The sequence below is a fragment of the Citrus clementina genome, unplaced genomic scaffold (assembly GCF_000493195.1).
Source record: "Citrus clementina cultivar Clemenules unplaced genomic scaffold, Citrus_clementina_v1.0 scaffold_3, whole genome shotgun sequence".
NCBI classification, from domain to species: Eukaryota; Viridiplantae; Streptophyta; class Magnoliopsida; order Sapindales; family Rutaceae; genus Citrus; species Citrus x clementina.
The window spans coordinates 44110332-44128064 of NW_006262339.1; the positions used below are offsets into that span (position 1 = coordinate 44110332).

The 17733-nt window shown below is 35.8% G+C and overlaps 3 protein-coding genes across 5 annotated transcripts; 1 reads left to right on the top strand and 2 right to left on the bottom strand.

The window, feature by feature from the left end:
- Positions 1-656: 656 nt before the first annotated feature.
- On the bottom strand, positions 657-1669 carry LOC18049320 (transmembrane emp24 domain-containing protein p24beta3). Its single transcript, XM_006443908.2, has 4 exons — positions 1460-1669; positions 1122-1308; positions 925-1032; positions 657-813 (listed from the first exon to the last, which is right to left on the bottom strand). The coding sequence occupies exons 1-4, from the start codon at positions 1667-1669 to the stop codon at positions 680-682; spliced, it is 639 nt and encodes a 212-aa protein (XP_006443971.1). The 3' UTR covers positions 657-679.
- A 488-nt stretch (positions 1670-2157) lies between these two features.
- LOC18049321 (tRNA wybutosine-synthesizing protein 4) lies at positions 2158-8691 on the top strand. Of its 3 annotated transcripts, none has more exons than XM_024189151.1 (15): positions 2158-2435; positions 2543-2620; positions 2864-2947; positions 3073-3246; positions 3389-3457; positions 3600-3726; positions 4015-4087; positions 4244-4360; positions 5188-5307; positions 5478-5496; positions 6119-6203; positions 6310-6638; positions 6978-7093; positions 7189-7282; positions 8340-8691. In XM_024189151.1, exons 1-15 carry the CDS (start codon positions 2340-2342, stop codon positions 8394-8396), a joined length of 1638 nt encoding a protein of 545 aa, XP_024044919.1. In that variant the 5' UTR covers positions 2158-2339; the 3' UTR covers positions 8397-8691. The 3 variants fall into 3 exon arrangements, with proteins under 3 accessions (XP_024044919.1, XP_024044921.1, XP_024044922.1); XM_024189153.1 differs by having other exon boundaries at positions 2159-2435; positions 8352-8691; XM_024189154.1 differs by lacking the exons at positions 7189-7282; positions 8340-8691 and having other exon boundaries at positions 2159-2435; positions 6310-6645; positions 6978-7082.
- Positions 8692-12439: 3748 nt separating this feature from the next.
- Positions 12440-15723, bottom strand: LOC18049322 (protein indeterminate-domain 12). Its single transcript, XM_006443914.2, has 3 exons — positions 15164-15723; positions 14667-15066; positions 12440-13448 (listed from the first exon to the last, which is right to left on the bottom strand). Exons 1-3 carry the CDS (start codon positions 15345-15347, stop codon positions 12599-12601), a joined length of 1434 nt encoding a protein of 477 aa, XP_006443977.1. The 5' UTR covers positions 15348-15723; the 3' UTR covers positions 12440-12598.
- Between the last annotated feature and the right edge of the window lie 2010 nt (positions 15724-17733).

Consider the following 17733-nt stretch of genomic DNA (forward strand, 5'->3'; position numbering starts at 1 on the left):
TCGAGCACGATTCCATGACTCGGTGTAATCACTGACCCAGTATACATTCAAATTAAAGCTCATGACAATTGACCTATTATTCATTCAACCCAATATAATATGTAGAGCAAATTTCCTACTAGCAACCCCAATCAAACTTCGAAGGGATTTAGCCCAATCGGGCCAGTGTTGGGAATTCAATTTGGATGGTGCCCAATTTTATCAAATTTATGAACGTTTCAAAAGCGTTAATTTTTTTTTTTTAGTGAAAGCCTTAAAAAGAATTTACACGACTTTTATAAATTATAGTTTGTATCATGTCACAGACGCGGTGATTGGATGGCCATCAATGGGCATGATTTGGTCACGAGGGACATGTCCATTTCTTTGCAAATACACAATTACACAATTGAAAAATGATAGTAAGCCAATCTCACATGTCCCCCAAACAACTACATAGAAAAACAAGGCAATCATGACGGCATGTTCTGTGTCCTTTCTGTAGTAGTTGCTGCACTGCAGAAATACATCAAACACTGATCCTTTTACCCTTTTAAGTACTATACACAAGGTGCTAATTTGACTTAGAAAACACGTAAACAACCGCTTAAGCGATTGTTTACTTAATAGAGAATTGATCCGGAGCATTATATTAGAACGAACAAACAGAGGGCTTGAAGAACTTGAAATTTGGAAGTTTTTAAACTCTACCGTAAGCAGCAGTTTTGCCGAACAGTCGCCGAATGTACATCACTTGGAGTGCACCCGCCCCAGCCAACAGCAAGTATTCAGAAACTGTATAGAACACAACACGTTTCCTTGTGCTCTCGTTCGCTGCAATTCGTGTTTCAACAAAAGCAAGAGCAATTGGTGAGAACTCGTATAATTATTTATTGGAAACCTTTTTATGCGAATTCTGTTTCAATCTTTTGTTCAGCAACCTACTAGAGCGATGTCGAGACTCTAGAGCTTTCAGGTATCTCTGCTCAGCGGAGACAGTCTCCAGTGCCTCTCTCAGCTCGGCTATCCTAACATAAATAGGATCCAAATGTTCTACGCAAACAGAAATTAAACAAGCATGTTAACGCAAAGGGGAAGAACAAGAGCAGATGAACCTTTTTGCTTTTACAAACCGAACTGACCGTCTTTGGCAAGGTCATGCTCATTTGGGATGTGGCCAATGTGAATGTAGAAAGATACTTCTTCTGGAGTTGAAGTAGGATTATGAAAGCAAAATTGGTACATTCCACTTCTGGGGGCCTTGAACACAAACTTGTCCCCTGATGTCCCCTTCAGAGCACGCACAATGCTACCATCAGGACATGTCACCTGCATCGCGATTTTTAACAAATTAATTTGGATTTTCACATGCTAGTACTTCGCTGACAGCCTACTGATGCCCTTTAAATGGAAAATGTTCCTCAATCGTTCAGATCTAATTTTTATAGCATAAAAGGGACACAGGCCAAAGAAAGCTTACAGTGAAATCTATTCCGGGATGATCAGAGTTCCAGAAAAGCTCATGATCGGTGGTGACAAAAACATTTCCAGTGATGGTATCCTCTTTGTATATAACGTGCTCATATACACATTCCGTATCTGTTACTGTTATTGAAAGAGTTGATACATGACGAATGAAGCTAAGAATAAATCCTATTACTAAACACACTTGTGCAGATCGACGCCTCATAATTATTTTTTAGCTAGCCTCTCAACTTATTATTATTTTTATGATTATTATTTATAATAGTTCTGATTTGTTGATGGATCTAATGTGGTATGAGACAGAGTCTACGATGTCAGAAATAACGAAGGCAGAAAGTTCGGTAATCTAGTTTCATAGTTCGTTTACTCCCCTCAACAATGTGGGCCGTTGTTTTATACAGCGAAGACGATGGGGATCTCATATGGGCCTCTTCCTGCAAGCATAGTATTAGAACAGGCATTTTCTTCACGGATCAAACGTCTTTACTGTAGTTGGATGCTCAATGTAAAGAGAATATAATTGTATGAAGATTTTTAGGTGGGAAAAAAATTACAAAACCAAACATATTTTAAAAGCTATTACGATTTTTTATAATATTTTATCGAGATAACTAAAATATTATAAATATACATAATTTATTTTCTAAATTTTAAAATTAATATACAAAAAGATAATTTTGTAATATTTTGCTGGACTGAAAGGGCTCATAAATATTTCAGTTGGGCCCAAATGTTGTCGCATCAAGATCGATTTAGAATTCGTTAGTCGTCTCGTAACCGCCGCACCAGAGAGAACAGCACGCTCTCTTGGTTATTCGAGAGGAAAACCTGCTGCCGACTCGTTCTTGTCCGTACACCACGACGTTGGAAAAGAAATGGAAGAGTCTCTTGAAATTCGAAGCTTCGAATTCGATCAACTTCCTTCTGCCACACAATTCGCTTCCCAGATTGAGTCCAGTAACATTCCAGCTGTAATCTCACCATTCTCTAAATTGATTTCCATTTCCACTTGCAATAGATATCTCCTTAATTAATTAATCTTAATAATTTTTTTTTGCTTTAACGTTTCTAATTAAAGGTTTTCAAAGGATGCATTAAGGATTGGAAAGCTTTCTCCAACTGGAATCCCACTGAAGGCGGCCTCGACTATTTGCAGGTTTTTTCGTCAACACTATTTGTCTATAATAACTGAATAGCTAAACACTAGTTTCTGTTTATTTTAATTCACTTTTTTTTTTAGAGGTTCATTTTCTTGCTTTCACTATTAGTTGAATAATTGGATATAGTATTTAACTTATTACTTTATAGTTTGAATATAGATGTTGGAATTACACTGATATTGAAGTTAGCATTCTGTATTGTGATTGCATTTATGAATAGAAAATAATTTATTTTTTAGGAGCGGTTGGGGACGTCTGTTGTAGAGGCAATGCTATCCAGAACTGCACCAATCTTTTATGGTGATATCAGACGCCATGAGAGGGTAAGTCCATAGAACTTGTGGCAGATTGTTGTCAGTGTGTATGGAGCTTTGAGATAGTTCTTTCTCTGATGAGGCGATGACATTTATTGTTGAACTGATTTATTTTATTCCAATTTCTGTTGTAGGTTGCATTACCATTTTCAACCTTTATTGGTTTGTGTAAGCAACACAAGCAAAAAATGTACGATGGTTGTGATGATTATGTTGAACCAGAATTACATCGTCAAGTAGACTCGAACTTGGAGTCACCCTCCTTGCTTTCTGGCGATGTTGCTCCTCAACAGCTCTATTTAGCCCAGGTGGCTTTACAAATATACGCCTTTTGCTTCTTAATTCTGTTAGGGCCATGTTTATATCAGTGTTAGTGTCGTAGTGTTATGTGTTTGATTAGTGGTAATGCCATTGCAAATTTTGGAATGAAATTGGACTCTAATAATTCAGGCTCCGATTATGAGTGCTGAGAATGAAGAGACAGTTCAACTGGAAACTCTGAAGGAAGATATAGCAACGGTACCATGTTTCTCTCTGTAACTCTATGTTGACTAGTAAATAGCTCTTCCATAGGGGATTCCTTCGACTCCTTGCAACTGTTTTTTTTTTTTTTTTCCAAATCTTTTTGATAAGTTTTTCCACTATTGCTTAATCTGCACAGCCTGCATTTTTGGAGACAAAGAAACTAGCTGCTATTAATCTGTGGATGAACAATGCTAAATCTAAATCAAGTGCTCACTATGATCCACACCATAACTTACTATGTATTGTTGCTGGCTGCAAACAAGGTAAAGTTAGTTTGAATGTTTTGGTTTCATGATGCTCATCTTGTACACCTACACCTAGTCTTTCTGTAAATGGTCTCTTGACTAATTTGTTTTACTTGTTACTGTATCTCACATTGGTTAAATCTTGTGTTTGGTATGTTTGTTTACTGGGCCTCCACCTAGTAGTTTAAGTTTACTGGTTGGGTTTGCTAACAGTGGTAATTTGCTTGAATCCGATAATGCAGTTTCTTATTAGTTAAATTAGACCCAGATCCTAATTCTTTTACCCCTTTTTACCTGTCATTGCAGTTGTTTTATGGCCTCCTGCTGCAAGTCCCATGCTATATCCAATGTCTGTCTACGGCGAGGCCTCAAACCATAGGTATTCTAATTCATGCGTCAGTATTAGGAAATCAGCTTCCTTTTCTCTTTTCTGCGAGAATATGAAATCTTATTTCTTTCAGCTCTTGATTGCTGTGAGGATGGGATTTTATGTTGGTGTAATTGATCTTCTTATTTGACAACATTCTTGTGGCAGTTCTATTTCTCTAGAAAATCCTGATTTTTCAATTTATCCAAGAGCAGAGCATTCCGGGGAGTACTCTCAGAAGGTTATTCTTCATGCAGGTGATGCACTTTTCATTCCTGAAGGCTGGTAAGCATAAACGCTCATATTTATGACAAGGTTCTCTTTGTCAGGAGATATATTTTCGATAAGTCTTTCATGCTTTCCAGTCTATCAAACCTACTCCTCTTTGATCTAGCGATTTCTTGGTTTCAGTCTTTTTTGATATTAGGAATAGAGACAATATATTAGTCTTCTTCAGTTTCAACTTTGTTGGATTCATGATGTCAGAGGAATGGAATAAATGTTGACTTGGATTTGCATAACTGCATCATTTTATGCTGTTTATGACAAAAATGTACTGCACATATGTCATATACTTTTTGTAGCTCGTTTATAGTCATTTGTCATTTGACTTTATAATTTGCCTCTTATGCGGATAAAATTGTACATCTTAATCAATTTTCGCATTTAAATAATGTTTCTTGTAAATCTTGAACTTCATCATTTACTTACTTCTGAGTATAAAACTTAAACTGAGCAGGCAAAGCATGTGCTCTGAATTATATAACCTATGCCTGATTGTATGGTTATAAACTGAATGCTTTGAATGCATGCTTTCATGCATTTGCAAGGGAGTTAAGGTGGATCATTAACTTAATGGTTTAAATAATGTATGCTTTGCGCTGACACCTCTTGGAGCTTTTTGGCATAAGCCACCAGCACTTTGAGTTGTTATTCGGTGTTTTAATAATAATTGAAGTATTTACTCGCTTCTGTCTCAAAAGGAAGGAAGGATACTCTAGTATGCCTTCCCCCTATTCCCGGCCATAGCACGGGGTGTGACAGTAGTTTTTTCATGTACCTTGTTCCAAGTCAACCACCAGGTTGGTTGATTGTTGTTCTTACTGTTGCAGGTTCCACCAAGTAGATAGTGATGATTTAACTATAGCTGTTAACTTTTGGTGGCGGTCCAGCATAATGTCTAGCTTGTCAGAACACATGGATGCATATTATTTGCGCAGAATACTGAGGAGGTACTTGTGGTGCATTTTCTCTAATTCTTTTTTTCCTAGGTTTTGTCTTCGTATTCATTATTCAATTTGAAGATAATTTTGTCAAGCTTTACTAATGTAGTAAGCTAATCTGAGTTTTTGTTGCGATATCATGTTTCCGCTGCCCATCAAATCGACATTGTCTATTAAAGAATGATGGATAGAGAAATGGTATGTATATCACTTTGATTTGTCATTAGCTGTTATTCTTGGCAATTGTTGTTGAAACTGCTGTTGATAGTTATGGCTTAATATTGCCTTCTTCGTGCTTCCTTGAAAGAAAAAAGAAAAAAAAATCTATTTTTAATACACTAATATATGAACCCTTGTCCAATTATCTTGATCATAGTTCATTAATTCCCCCAACCCCCCTGAACGTTCTATGTATTTTGGATTTCATTTTGCTGAAATTTTCTATGAAAGCTTGAGGAATTTTGATATATACATATAAAAGTAAACATGGTCTTCCATTTTGTCTAGTCTCTACCAACTCTTTGTGGCATCTGAAAATAATTTATCTTAGAAGATTGAGGATTGTTGTAGTCAAAATTTTCTTGTAAATTATTTATATAAATTTCACCCTTGACCATGTTCAGACTAATACAATATACGAGTCAATGAACTAATTACATTGTTGATGAAATAAATAATCTAATGTTCCTTTTTTGGTTTGTCTTTATTCAGTATCATTGGGCGGTTACTTCCCCCTTTTCCCTTCTTTTTCTTTTCAATCGGATTTTTTTTTTTTTTTCCAAAGCATTCTAATGTATATCTAGATTTAATATTAGGACAGAACCAAGCACTGGCTAAGGCTTCTTCTGCTGATAGAGAGAGACTGAAAAGGCATGCATGTGAGATCCATACTAATGGAGAACTAGGTCAGTTTATGACAAGCATGGTTAATAATGTAAAATATATGGAATTACTTTGCCATCTTAATTCTAGGGGCAATTTATGATGACTGAAGTTGATAATATTCGACAGATAGTATGGAGCATGATTTGGACCAGTCATGTCAGAAACAGGATTTGAAAGGAAAGGAGCCGCAGCAAAGAATCCTCTTACAGAAAATAGGACCCTGTTCTCTCCAGGCACTACATGATCTTGTTTCTTTAGTCCATGACTGTGTCAATGTTGCTGATATAAATCAACCTATGCAGTCTTCTTCAACATTTAATTCTGAGCTAAATGTCAAAAATGATAATGGAAAAATCATGACAACCGAGATGTTTCACTTGGAAGATGATCCAATTGCTAAAATTCTGTGGACCCTTGAACCGCATGCTCTTCAGGAAGTCTTTGTTGTCATGGCAGTGAGTTGTAATTTCCTATAAAACTTGCTCTTTCAATTGGTGCTGCAATTTCTTTTATAACTGGATTGAATTTCCTATAATCTAGTTATGGTCTTAAAATTTTTTTTCTGTTATTATGGATAAACAGCCTTGTGCATCTCTTATTCAACTTGTCACTATATCAAAATTTCTGAAAATAGGGCTTAAAGAAAGCTTCTGTTACATCTAATATGCATTATCGCAAACTAAGTATAAATTTGATGGTGTTGAGTCAGATGAACGATTTTTCATTTATTGCTTGTTGAATGCAGATAGTTTTATAATAACACTCCTATCTTTTCTCCTCATTATTCTTTTCAGCACAACTTCCCTAGAACTTTGGAGGTTCTAATACTGCACTTACTTTCGCCAGTTGGGGCGGAGGTCCTTACACGTAAATTTGATGACATGGACCAAAAGACTTCTGAAGAAGATAGGTATCTTAATTTCTCATGGACCATTAAAATGTTTGGAAAAAGAGAATACATGAAATTTTTATTCCCAGTGTTATATTAACTTTTCCTGATCGCAGGAAGAAATTTTATCAGGTCTTTTATGGTGCATTTGATGACCAATTTGCTGCAATGGATGCAATCCTGAATCAAAAAGAGTTATTTGCGCTTCAGGTAATCTTGTGGTCTTGTTGGATTATGACTTTGGAACTTGTGTATGACATGCATTTTTCTTGTTACTTAGATGTGTTGTGCTCTCTTCAGAGGAAGTGTCCAAACTGATATTTTCTTACATCTGAGGTTCGAGATGTTAACATTTTTCATCGGCGATTTGAAGTTGTTAATCATGTTTATGATTATTAACTAGCAAGGAATAGGCTTAATCCATGTGTATTACCATCATGATCATGTATGGGAAAGATATTGTCATTTATGCTTTAATATAGGAATATAATATTGGACTCCTAGTCAAAAGTTACCTTGATGGATTTGGGTGGGGATAATTTTTCTGTTACCACAATTTCTATCCAAAAACTTGTCCATCTGACATTCAGATGACACATGAATATGATATACTGTGCCATTTCATGTTACATCATCTTACTTCACCTGCCAGGCTCAATACGTATCTGTTTAGTAGACAAGTGGAGGGTGCCGTCATAAGATAATAAAATTAATAGTTTTATCATAATGATGTGGCTTTATGAGCTCTTGACTTGAAATTTCCACATAAGATGCCATTTCAGAGTCTACAATTTTGGGGTAGAGATCAGGCATTGCAGTACCCATAGGCTTGTAGCTTGTCATGTTAGCAACTGCCCACACATGTTCTTGACATTAACAATTCTGCGGGATTATTCTGCCTTATAATTTCTCATCATTATGTGCTGAACTTAGCTGATATGGATCTTGGGAATATATTTTTCGGAGCTAATAACTTTTATAATATTGATTTTTCCCAAACGGCCATCTTTCATATCATTGTTTCGAATGAGCCCATTCTATTATGATCAGCATTATGTAGTATCTGTAACTATCACCATCTCCATAGCGGCCACGTGCATGTGTAGGCTTATTTGCATCTGTTGTATATCAGTTTATGACCAATATAGAATGTGCTTGCAGACTACAAAAATCTGCTTAGATACGTCAAAAAATAAACACATCTTTGGATGTCTCTGAGTTCAGATGAATAGTTCTGCATGCGAGATGTATATTCATGTTTTACCAGTCTCTGTTGCAGGCATTCAAGAATGTCATGGATAAATATTTGGGAGAAAAACTTTGATTCCCAAAGCTCATCAACCTGATGAGATTTCTAGTGACACAAACTTCTTTAAAGAAATTGGTCCAGACAGGAATTGCAAGATAGTAAATGATGCCAAATTCATAGCAGAAGCTGTCTCAATCGGTACTTTACATGTGAGTCATCTGCAATTTTGTAAGAAAAGAATGATTGCGGTCTTTGAGTAGTGCCAAATATTTCAGCTTTGTATATAAATTTCTGCTCTATATTTGTTTGACTTGAAATTTCAGTCAGATGAATTCTTTTAACTCTTGGATTATTCAAATTTTGAACCTCATGATTTTATCGCATTGATTGAGATGCAATGATATCTATCAAGATTCTGAGCAAACCTTCTAGGTTAGAATGATAGGTTCATTTATTTTCCACGTTAAGGACACTTCGTTTGTCTTTGTTTCTCTTTATTTTTATTACTTTGTAAAAAGCATCACATGTAATTGTTTAACCCAGTGCCCGGTTGGGAAAGGGGAAGAAGTGGGTAGCATGAAATCTTGAGAATATATTATGATCTAATCAAAATAAACAATGTTCCTAAAATGTCATCAGCTAAACAATCTGTAGATGAGCCAAGTGGAGTGAGTTCTAATAATGGTGACAAATTTGGGACCTTCTCCACTCATCGGTAAAGTTGTCATGATTGCTACTCCCTTTAGTTATCATCTCTTATATTCTTTTCTCTTTATTCACTTCGAATTGCTACTATTATGTGAAACCTGTGAAGAAGGAAAATATTGCCACGCCCATACAAAATATTCACTCCAAATGCTTTACTTGTGTCTCAATGATAGTACTCAATAGGGTTGTGGAAAGAAGTGTAATATGGGGATTTGCAGCAGAGTGAAAAGAAGAAAAGCACATAAAAGAAGGGTGGTAATTATTAGGGTGGGTTTGGAAGGAAGAAAAGAGGCAAAAGTTAGGCTTGTTGGGATGAGATTCTCTGACGGAAGATGACATATGCAAGTAAGTATGTTGAGACTTGAGAGAGGAAAAAGAAAAGGGTTAGAGTAGAGGGAATAGAAGCGAAGCTTTTGGCTTGTCTGTTTGTGCGCTAGTCATGAAGATAAAAAGAGGCAGTCTTTTTCACTAGGCAAATAGCACGTAATGTACCTAAACCCTGCAACTCGCATATACTTTCTAAAAGCTTGGATATACCATAAAACCCAGGCTACCTTCCCCTTTCATTAATCCCTAGGCCTGGCCTGAGTGGCCTCCCTCCTTTGCTGAATACTGAATATCCTAACTCGAAGTTGTGGTGACAAAAGACAATGGCCCATTCTTTTTCTTATCTATAGCCATCTGAGAGCTGTAGACTGTATTCAGCCATTTGAAGTTAATTAGGCTATTAGAATAGCTATGCTTCTTAAAAATTTTGTTACCGTAAGCATGAGGTTCCAGAATCCTGTGTACCTGTCACCTGTGGTGTTTTAATCATCAGGGGCCTCTTTGTTAGATCATACATGTGCAGAGGTGTCGTGATTAAATAAAATGATCGAGATTGATTGATCAATTGGTGGGTCATGCTCGTGCAGAAAAAATGAAAAAAAATTAAAAAAAAAAAGGTAAGGGAAGTCAAGCAGTAACCAAGTTATTTTTAATTTTTTAAATGTTGATGCACGGAGATTAAGCAGCCAAGCCAACTAAAGGTGTGCTGATATGGAGAGGTGCACAGAAATTGATAAAGGGAGGGTGTTGAAGAAAAAGAAGATTGAGAATGGTAAATTTAAAGTTACAAACTTTGAAAGTTATTAAGCATCATTTTCATAACCGTTGACATTGTTTCTTCTTTCAAATTTTTCTTTATTTCCCTTTTGTTGTTTTAGTGCCACTATCTTTCGGACCACAATCACACCCGCACAAATTCACATAAACACCATCAACTCAGTAAGCCCTTTTTTTACTAGCGCTCACAGCAGGTTTTACAGCTCTCTCTATCTCTAGCAGTACTCGTCTCTTTAGAAGAGCTGCGTGTTTCTTAAAATTTTCCAACTTTTTTTTTTCTTAGTATCCCAAAAGAAAGTTATAGTGGAAAAGAAGTTCTCGGAAACTGATTACATGTAATAAGTCACCATTAAAATATGATACAGAAGGAAGAAAAAAGATTTTCCAAAGAGGTGTACTTGTGGTTTGCAGTAAATGGGGGTAAATGGAAATTCCACGGGGTTTCTGTCTTCGAAGTAATGTATTAACCGCTGATTTGATGATTCCAGAAACTGATCGAGCTAAAATGTTTGCCCAAGTCAAAGGCAAAAATTTGCTCTTAACTTTTTTATAGTAATTTGAAATTTTCAAAAAAGACGTGAGAAATATATCTTATTTAATTTACTTGATGATTGACCAGCTTGGCAAACAAAAGGCGACCGAAATAGATTGGACAAAGTGTGAATTATAATATCATTTCAACCCTTTTTTTTTTAACGAACCATTTGTTTAATTACTCAATTCATTAAATCTTTATGGAAGGGGTAAAAAAAAAAAAAACCTAAGTCATTAAATGAAAGTTCAAAATCACATCACTGGTACCCTGGAGTCATATAAATGTTTTCGATTTATTCACATGCAGGCTTATATCATCATGAAATGAAATGGGCTATCACCATCAACTTGGTTGGTTAGAAGGGCACACTCGTCAATACCAAGAGAGCGCGGCATGGCCCTCAACCGACACTCTTATCTCTCGTATCTTGCTAGCTTAATCATTGATATTGATTGTCCCAGTAATCTTGTTCTTACAATTTTTAATTTCATTTTTGACATTAATTTCAATTAAAGGAGGGTGAATTCGTAATTTTCCTTCATCCAAGATTATTATTGAAGTGTCATCATCTTGAGAGGAGGGTGCATACTGATCACACGAACACGATACATGGATTTTCAATTGTTTTTATCTATCCTTCACCAAATACAATGGATTGGACTCTGAAGACTTGCATGCAACCCAATAATGGGGCGCACACGACAATTATTAAAGCTTATCGCATATTGACGACCACGAATTTTTCGTTCGTGTGCATGGAAACCCCATGCATACGCCTTCATGTTCAATAACTAAAGACAATATTAAATTATATGACAGACAAATCAAAGTTAAAGAGTATTAACTATAGTTTCTTACTGATTAAAAGTTTGTGGTACGTAGATTCTGGGGATTCATTGGAGAAAGTGTGTAGGTAGGAGATATATTCAAAGTAACCTTGGTTCTTCTAAAGTGGAAAAAGACAGCTTATCTGCCAGTCTAAACCCTCAAGTACAAGTCAATAAGTCGTAGGCAAATAATAATACTTTTAAAACCATATTGGTTGGTCCTTAATATATATGTACGTAATATTTATTATTGCAAATAAATTAGTCTAAATCCGTGATACCTCCATGACCATTCAAACCCTTGGCATAATATAATATAAATAATTATTAACCTTCATGCATTCATGTTAGGAAATATTTTGTTGGAAGATTTGGCAGGTCCTTTTTATTATTAAAGTTAAAGATGTTGTGCCACAATTATTGGAGAAGAATAGGAGTAGGTTCTGAGGCGGCTCAAATTTTAATTTACAGTTGTCAACGAGATGAAATACCTATGTTCACGATCTTGGTAGGCATATATGGGGGCCATGGACCAATTGTCCTTTAATCCCCTTTGGTGCATACTCTCTAGAGGACTCAAGTTTATCGTCTTTTAATTTCTTGAACAAAACAAGAAAGATTTTAAGTTCACAGTGAGGACAACATTACAATGTTGTTGACAACGATCAGCAAAATAAAAAGGGACCAGTAAGGAACAAATGAAACAAATTTTTACCCTAGATCCCCATTGTAGCAAATTCTCATTACCTATTCTCTATTTAATCATTATATGTTATAGCTGTCGTGATAAAGATGGGACACAGTGTGTCACTACAAAAGAAAACCCGTGAGTTATAATAATATCTTTGTAATATTGTGCATGTGACATTCTACTCGGCTGCAAGAAAAGTACATTAAAATACCACAACCAAAATGCAACCTCATTTTCACTTAAATCTGATGAAAATATTGCAAAAGGGACAAAATCTAGATTAATTAATAAAATGCAGCAAACTCCCGAGCAAAACAGCATAAGCATTTAGAAGTTTAAAACCCAAATGAAGCGCATTCACGATACATTAAAATAAAGTTACTTAAAATTAATATTTCAACTTTTCATTTCTTCAACAATCGCCCCATGTTTCCGATTCAGCTGGCTCCGCAAATCCAAAGCCCTGGGGTCTCAACAATGTGCGGCCTCTCTCAAATGGGTGGAAATCTAAGCCTGCCGTATAAGTTAGCGCATTCCTAACGTTTACGCCAGCGTTAGCTCCTCCATTCACATTTTCATCACCGTGACCATCTCCAGTGAGACCCAGAAAGTCCCTCGTCAGCCGGTCACTCTTTTGCCACGTGGAAAGATTTCCAGACGTGAAGCCCAAGTAGGCATCCGGTGAGATGTGGCTCACCGAGTTAAAAGCAGCTAATTCTCCCATGTTGAGTTGAGTCGTCGTCATGTGGTGACCCATTGACTGATGAACTTGCTGTGCAGCAGTTGCACTACCAACAGTTGCAGCCTTTTGGAGAAGTGCAGTGGCTGACATGTGGTGAGCTGACGTGGCAGAAGCGTTTAAGCTGGGCTGTGTCCTCATGTGAAGGTCTTGGTAGGGTGAGGTTATCAAGGCCTTTGTTGTTGCTGCCACTGCTTGTGGTTCTTGAAAGTACTGAGAAGAAGAGAGCGGTGGTGGGATTTGAAAATGGTGAGTTTCAGACTTGATATAAAGTGGGTTTGGATGAGGGTCGTTATTGGGGTTATTACGGTTAGGGTTAGGGTTTTGAGGTGGGTCCCATGGAGTGAGCGCAATGTGGGTTGTTGTGAAAGGGAAGAGAGAAGACGATGAATGATTTTGTGATGCAATGTGGAGAGGGTGTCCATTTGTGTTAATTGTGGTGGCTAGTTGGTTTGCTGAGAGTCTTGCACTTTCCTCCGCTAATGCATCACAAAATGCTCTGTGTGTTATGAAGCTATCCTTCCTGTGATTTCAGAAAGCAAGCAAGATTAAAATACATCAATGTCTAATTAAAGGATTGTATATAATAATCGTCTTTAGTCTATCTTTTTTTTTTTTAATAGGGTGTCTCTTATGGTTAAATTAAATAAAGAAAAAGGTGAGATTAAGGCCATGCATGCGGATATTGGATAGGGACCAACAAAGTCATAAAGCTTACGACACAAAGGTGAAAAGAAATTATCTTTGATGGTCAAATTTAATGCATGACATTTGATTGATGTCTATGCATGCAATCGCAAAATGCATTGGCATAGATGTACAGGCTCAACATATCAAGAAAATGTTAAATTTCGACACACGAATAAGTATTTAGAAACTAGAGCTCATGCATGTAACAAAGATATGCAATTGATGAAAACCCACATGTCCACTCATGGAGGAAAAATGATAAGAACTCAGCATATCAGATATTCTTGCAGATTTATCAACTTTCCCTCATGATGAATTTCAGAGTTTCAGTGTTCTCACTGCAACTGATAATGGCATGCTTCTTTTTTTAAAAAAAAGAAAAGAAAAGAAAAAAAAAAAAAGAGGTCACGGGTATTCTTAGCCATGAAAACCTAACGGCAAGTAAGTAATTTCCTTAACTTTTTGTTGTACCTAGAGCATACTTCATCATTGTCTTGGAGACTACAGTCACTTCATTACAAAGAAGAATAACACCTTTTTAAAACAAATTCAACCCTTGCATGAAACTGCATAGTATCAAACTCTTCTAACAAATTAATTAAAAATAGCATTAAAGTTGAAGATATGATGTAGATCAATCATGGTTTTGCCCAAAAGAAAAATTGCCATGTACTTTCTTCGAAAACTCAAGAATTTCCCCAAAAAGAAAAGAGAATTAAGAAAATAAAATCAATCTATCGCTATGAATCTCAGACAATATAAAACTTGATTGTTCTTTTCAAGCATGAACTTGGCAGCAGGTTCAGTTTTCAGAGATATAGTATCCGGTTTCCTCTTGCAATGACTACCGCAGCAGACAATTTATATTAATGGTGTCTTTCTTCCATGTATTTATCTCAGACATAATATTCATGCAGCGGCTACCAATCTTTTTGTAAAATCAACACACACTGAATAAAAAACAAAGACCATCCTAGAGATAAGAGACTTCCCACTTTGCACTAAAGACCAATCTTTTTTCTATAAATTCAATTTCTTTTAAAAAAAATACCTTGAGAAAAGGGTTCCACAGTCACATCTATATTCTCTAGTCCCACAGGTTTTAGAATGAGCCTTCCAATCAGATTGAACAGCATAGACCTTTGAGCATTTCTCACACTTCCATTTCCTCTCCCCATGTTTTCTGCAAAAGTGTTTCTTAATACCTGTAAGATCACCAAGAGCTCTTGAAGGATGGTGATGAACACAAGACGGCTCAGGACAAACATATGCTTTCTTTTTTATGATATCTTTGTTGCTCCTTTGCTTCAATTTCCATGGTAGGTTATGGCCTCTCCTGTGAAGTTGCAGGTTCTGGTCTCTTTGAAACCCTTTGTTACAGACCTCACACACAAATCTGTTGGTGGCCAATAAAGTCTTTGGAGATAATGCAATCACTTCCGCGTCAGGGTCTGCAAAACCACAGATTTATAAAATGAAAACCTAATAAGCTAATTAAATTTTGAAGAGATTGGATAAGAATTATTAATTAATGATCTTTTTAATTACCTGGGTTTCCAGGGAGGCTTCTCTTCTTCTTGGCTTTTTGTGATTGCTGCTGAGGAGAAATAGTAGAAGCAATTAAATTTAAGCCACCAAAATCTTGAACCCTAGTGCCAGAGGAGACACTAGCAGCTTCCTCAGACAAAGAGGTTGAATTGGATATAGCAGCACCAGCAGCAGGAGGAAACATATTGTGTCCGTGTATAGAAGAAAACTCCAACAAAGTAAAACAAGAAAATTAACTTCACTTTGAATCTTTTTTTTTCCCCCGTTTTTGTTTGATTGATACTTTAGTTAACCCTTTCTTTGCAGTACGTAAGAAGCAACAAGAATTTGAAGGACCAGCTGATGAGAAGTGAGGAGTAGAGAATCACACAATTTTAATTTTGGCGGGGTCGCTATCTAGATTCTAGCTGCTATATAGCCATGGATTGCCTGTCTGAGCAACTCTGCAAAAACCAATGGAGATATGTCTCTTTCTAATCATCGTCATCATAGCAAAGCAGCTGGCTCTCCCATGCAATCAAAACATGGAAAGAACAGACAATAAAATTGTTTTTTTTTCTCTAAACCCTCACGACCACTATCCAATAACACTTACTATTATAAAAAAGATTATATATAGAGACAGAGAGAGATACAGCTAACGAAAAGAAAAGGGAAATTTTTCAGTGGTTTGATGATTAAAGTGGCAGATTAAGAAGCAGGGTGGTGAAATAAAAAAATAAAAATGAAAAAGATCAAAATTTGAAAAAAGAATTACTGGTTAAAAAAAAATTGCTAAGAATTCTGTAAAGTGGAAAGATAGAAAGCTAGCTTCAGCAAAGTCGATAGGAAATTAGGAAGAATCAACCCACTTGATTCATTTTTCATTCTTGTTTAAAATAATATTAATACTATTTTTTTTTTCTTTTGGGGAGTATGACGTTGGCACTTTCTGTCTTTTCCTTTGTTCCTGTTATAAAACACCCAAACCCTAAAAAGGGCCTTGATTTGAATGGGAATGATATTAAAAGGAGGGATTGTTTACCAAAGGACTTAAAAGAAAAATGAGAAGCTTAAAAAGCTCTTGGCAGTAGAGACTAGAGTGGCAAAGGCAAAGAGAAATAGATAGGGCTTCTTAACCTTTTCAAAAAACCCACTACTCAAATGATTGATCTATTGATTGATTCTCAGCTCATACAGTGAGTTTAATTTAACACCATTTATACATTAGTAAGAAGCTTGAAATTCAGCTATTTGATTATAATTTAATCAGGTAATGAAAATCAGATAAATAATTATATTTCAATTCAATAATGTCCAACTTTAAAATATTCTTCTCTTAATGAATTTTTTTTTATCCTTTGAATTATTGCAGACTTTGTGGACTCCCACTCAAGTAATTCTTGTTTTTAATTATTTTGTTGGTGATTTTTATTTCCCTCCCTGTTTCTCTTCCTTTTACAATTATTCTCTCACATAGTGTACAGTGAAAGTGCTGAAGCAAACCCCACCAAGAGGGAATTTGGAAGGCCTCTTCTTTTTCCCCTTCTTTAACTTTTTTTTTAAAAAAAAAATTCCAAACCCATTTCTAAAGCCACAAGGAGATAGCATACTTGACCACTTTTATCCTCTTCATTTATCGATATTAAATTGTTTAATTAGATGAAATTCTACGACTTTTGTGCCTCGAATGGTAAATATCAATTGTAGCTGAAAAATTTAATAAGGGATTCCCTTTCTTTAGAGGGCACGCGTGGCCTTAGTAGATGGCATGGCATGCAACTCTTTTAGTGCTAATTGCTGCATGAGAAAAGACGCAGCTTCCATGCAAATTAACCAATTCTCTCTAAGAGATATATATATATAGGACCCATGCAAATGGCCAGTTAATTAAATACTGTACATCCCTTTTAAAATCCTCTGGAATCCTATGTGTGTCTTTTGATCTCAATCTTTTGAATCATTTAAGCTTTTGAGTAAGATTCATGTTCTTTTTCTTTTGCGATAAGATGAGATTTATGCTTCATTGATTCACCTTTAAGGCCAAAAAGGCAGTTCTCTTGCTTCTGGCTGCGAATATACATTACACCTAAAATAAATATTTGCTCTTGCTCAATAGTACTCAATATTATTCTTGCGATAACTACTGGTTTATTAGTGAAATAGAAGCGTCTAGGAAACCTTCATAGAACACGAAGACTTTATCAAGAATGACTAAACGCCATCAGTTTTAGATTTTAGCTGCGACTAGTCATTTGACAGAGTGCGGTATGATCAACAAGTAGGCAGATGGAGGGCAGCTTTTGTTTTTATGTTTGTAGAGCGGTCAATGATTTATTAGTTTGAAATAAAAAAACAAATTGATCTATTATTATTTATTTGTCTACAGCATACAAATATGTAGTTTTTTTTTTTTTTAAAAAAAAGAAATTTAGATGTTCAGTTAGTGCAAATATAGTCAACTAATACTAGCCAGACTAATTTTAGTGATACATTTATGCAGTGTTTATTTCTTGGAGTAGGAGTAAGAAGTCTACATTCCTCCCACTCCACCATTTATTCGCTAATTCTTAGGAGAGAGTGGGAATCCC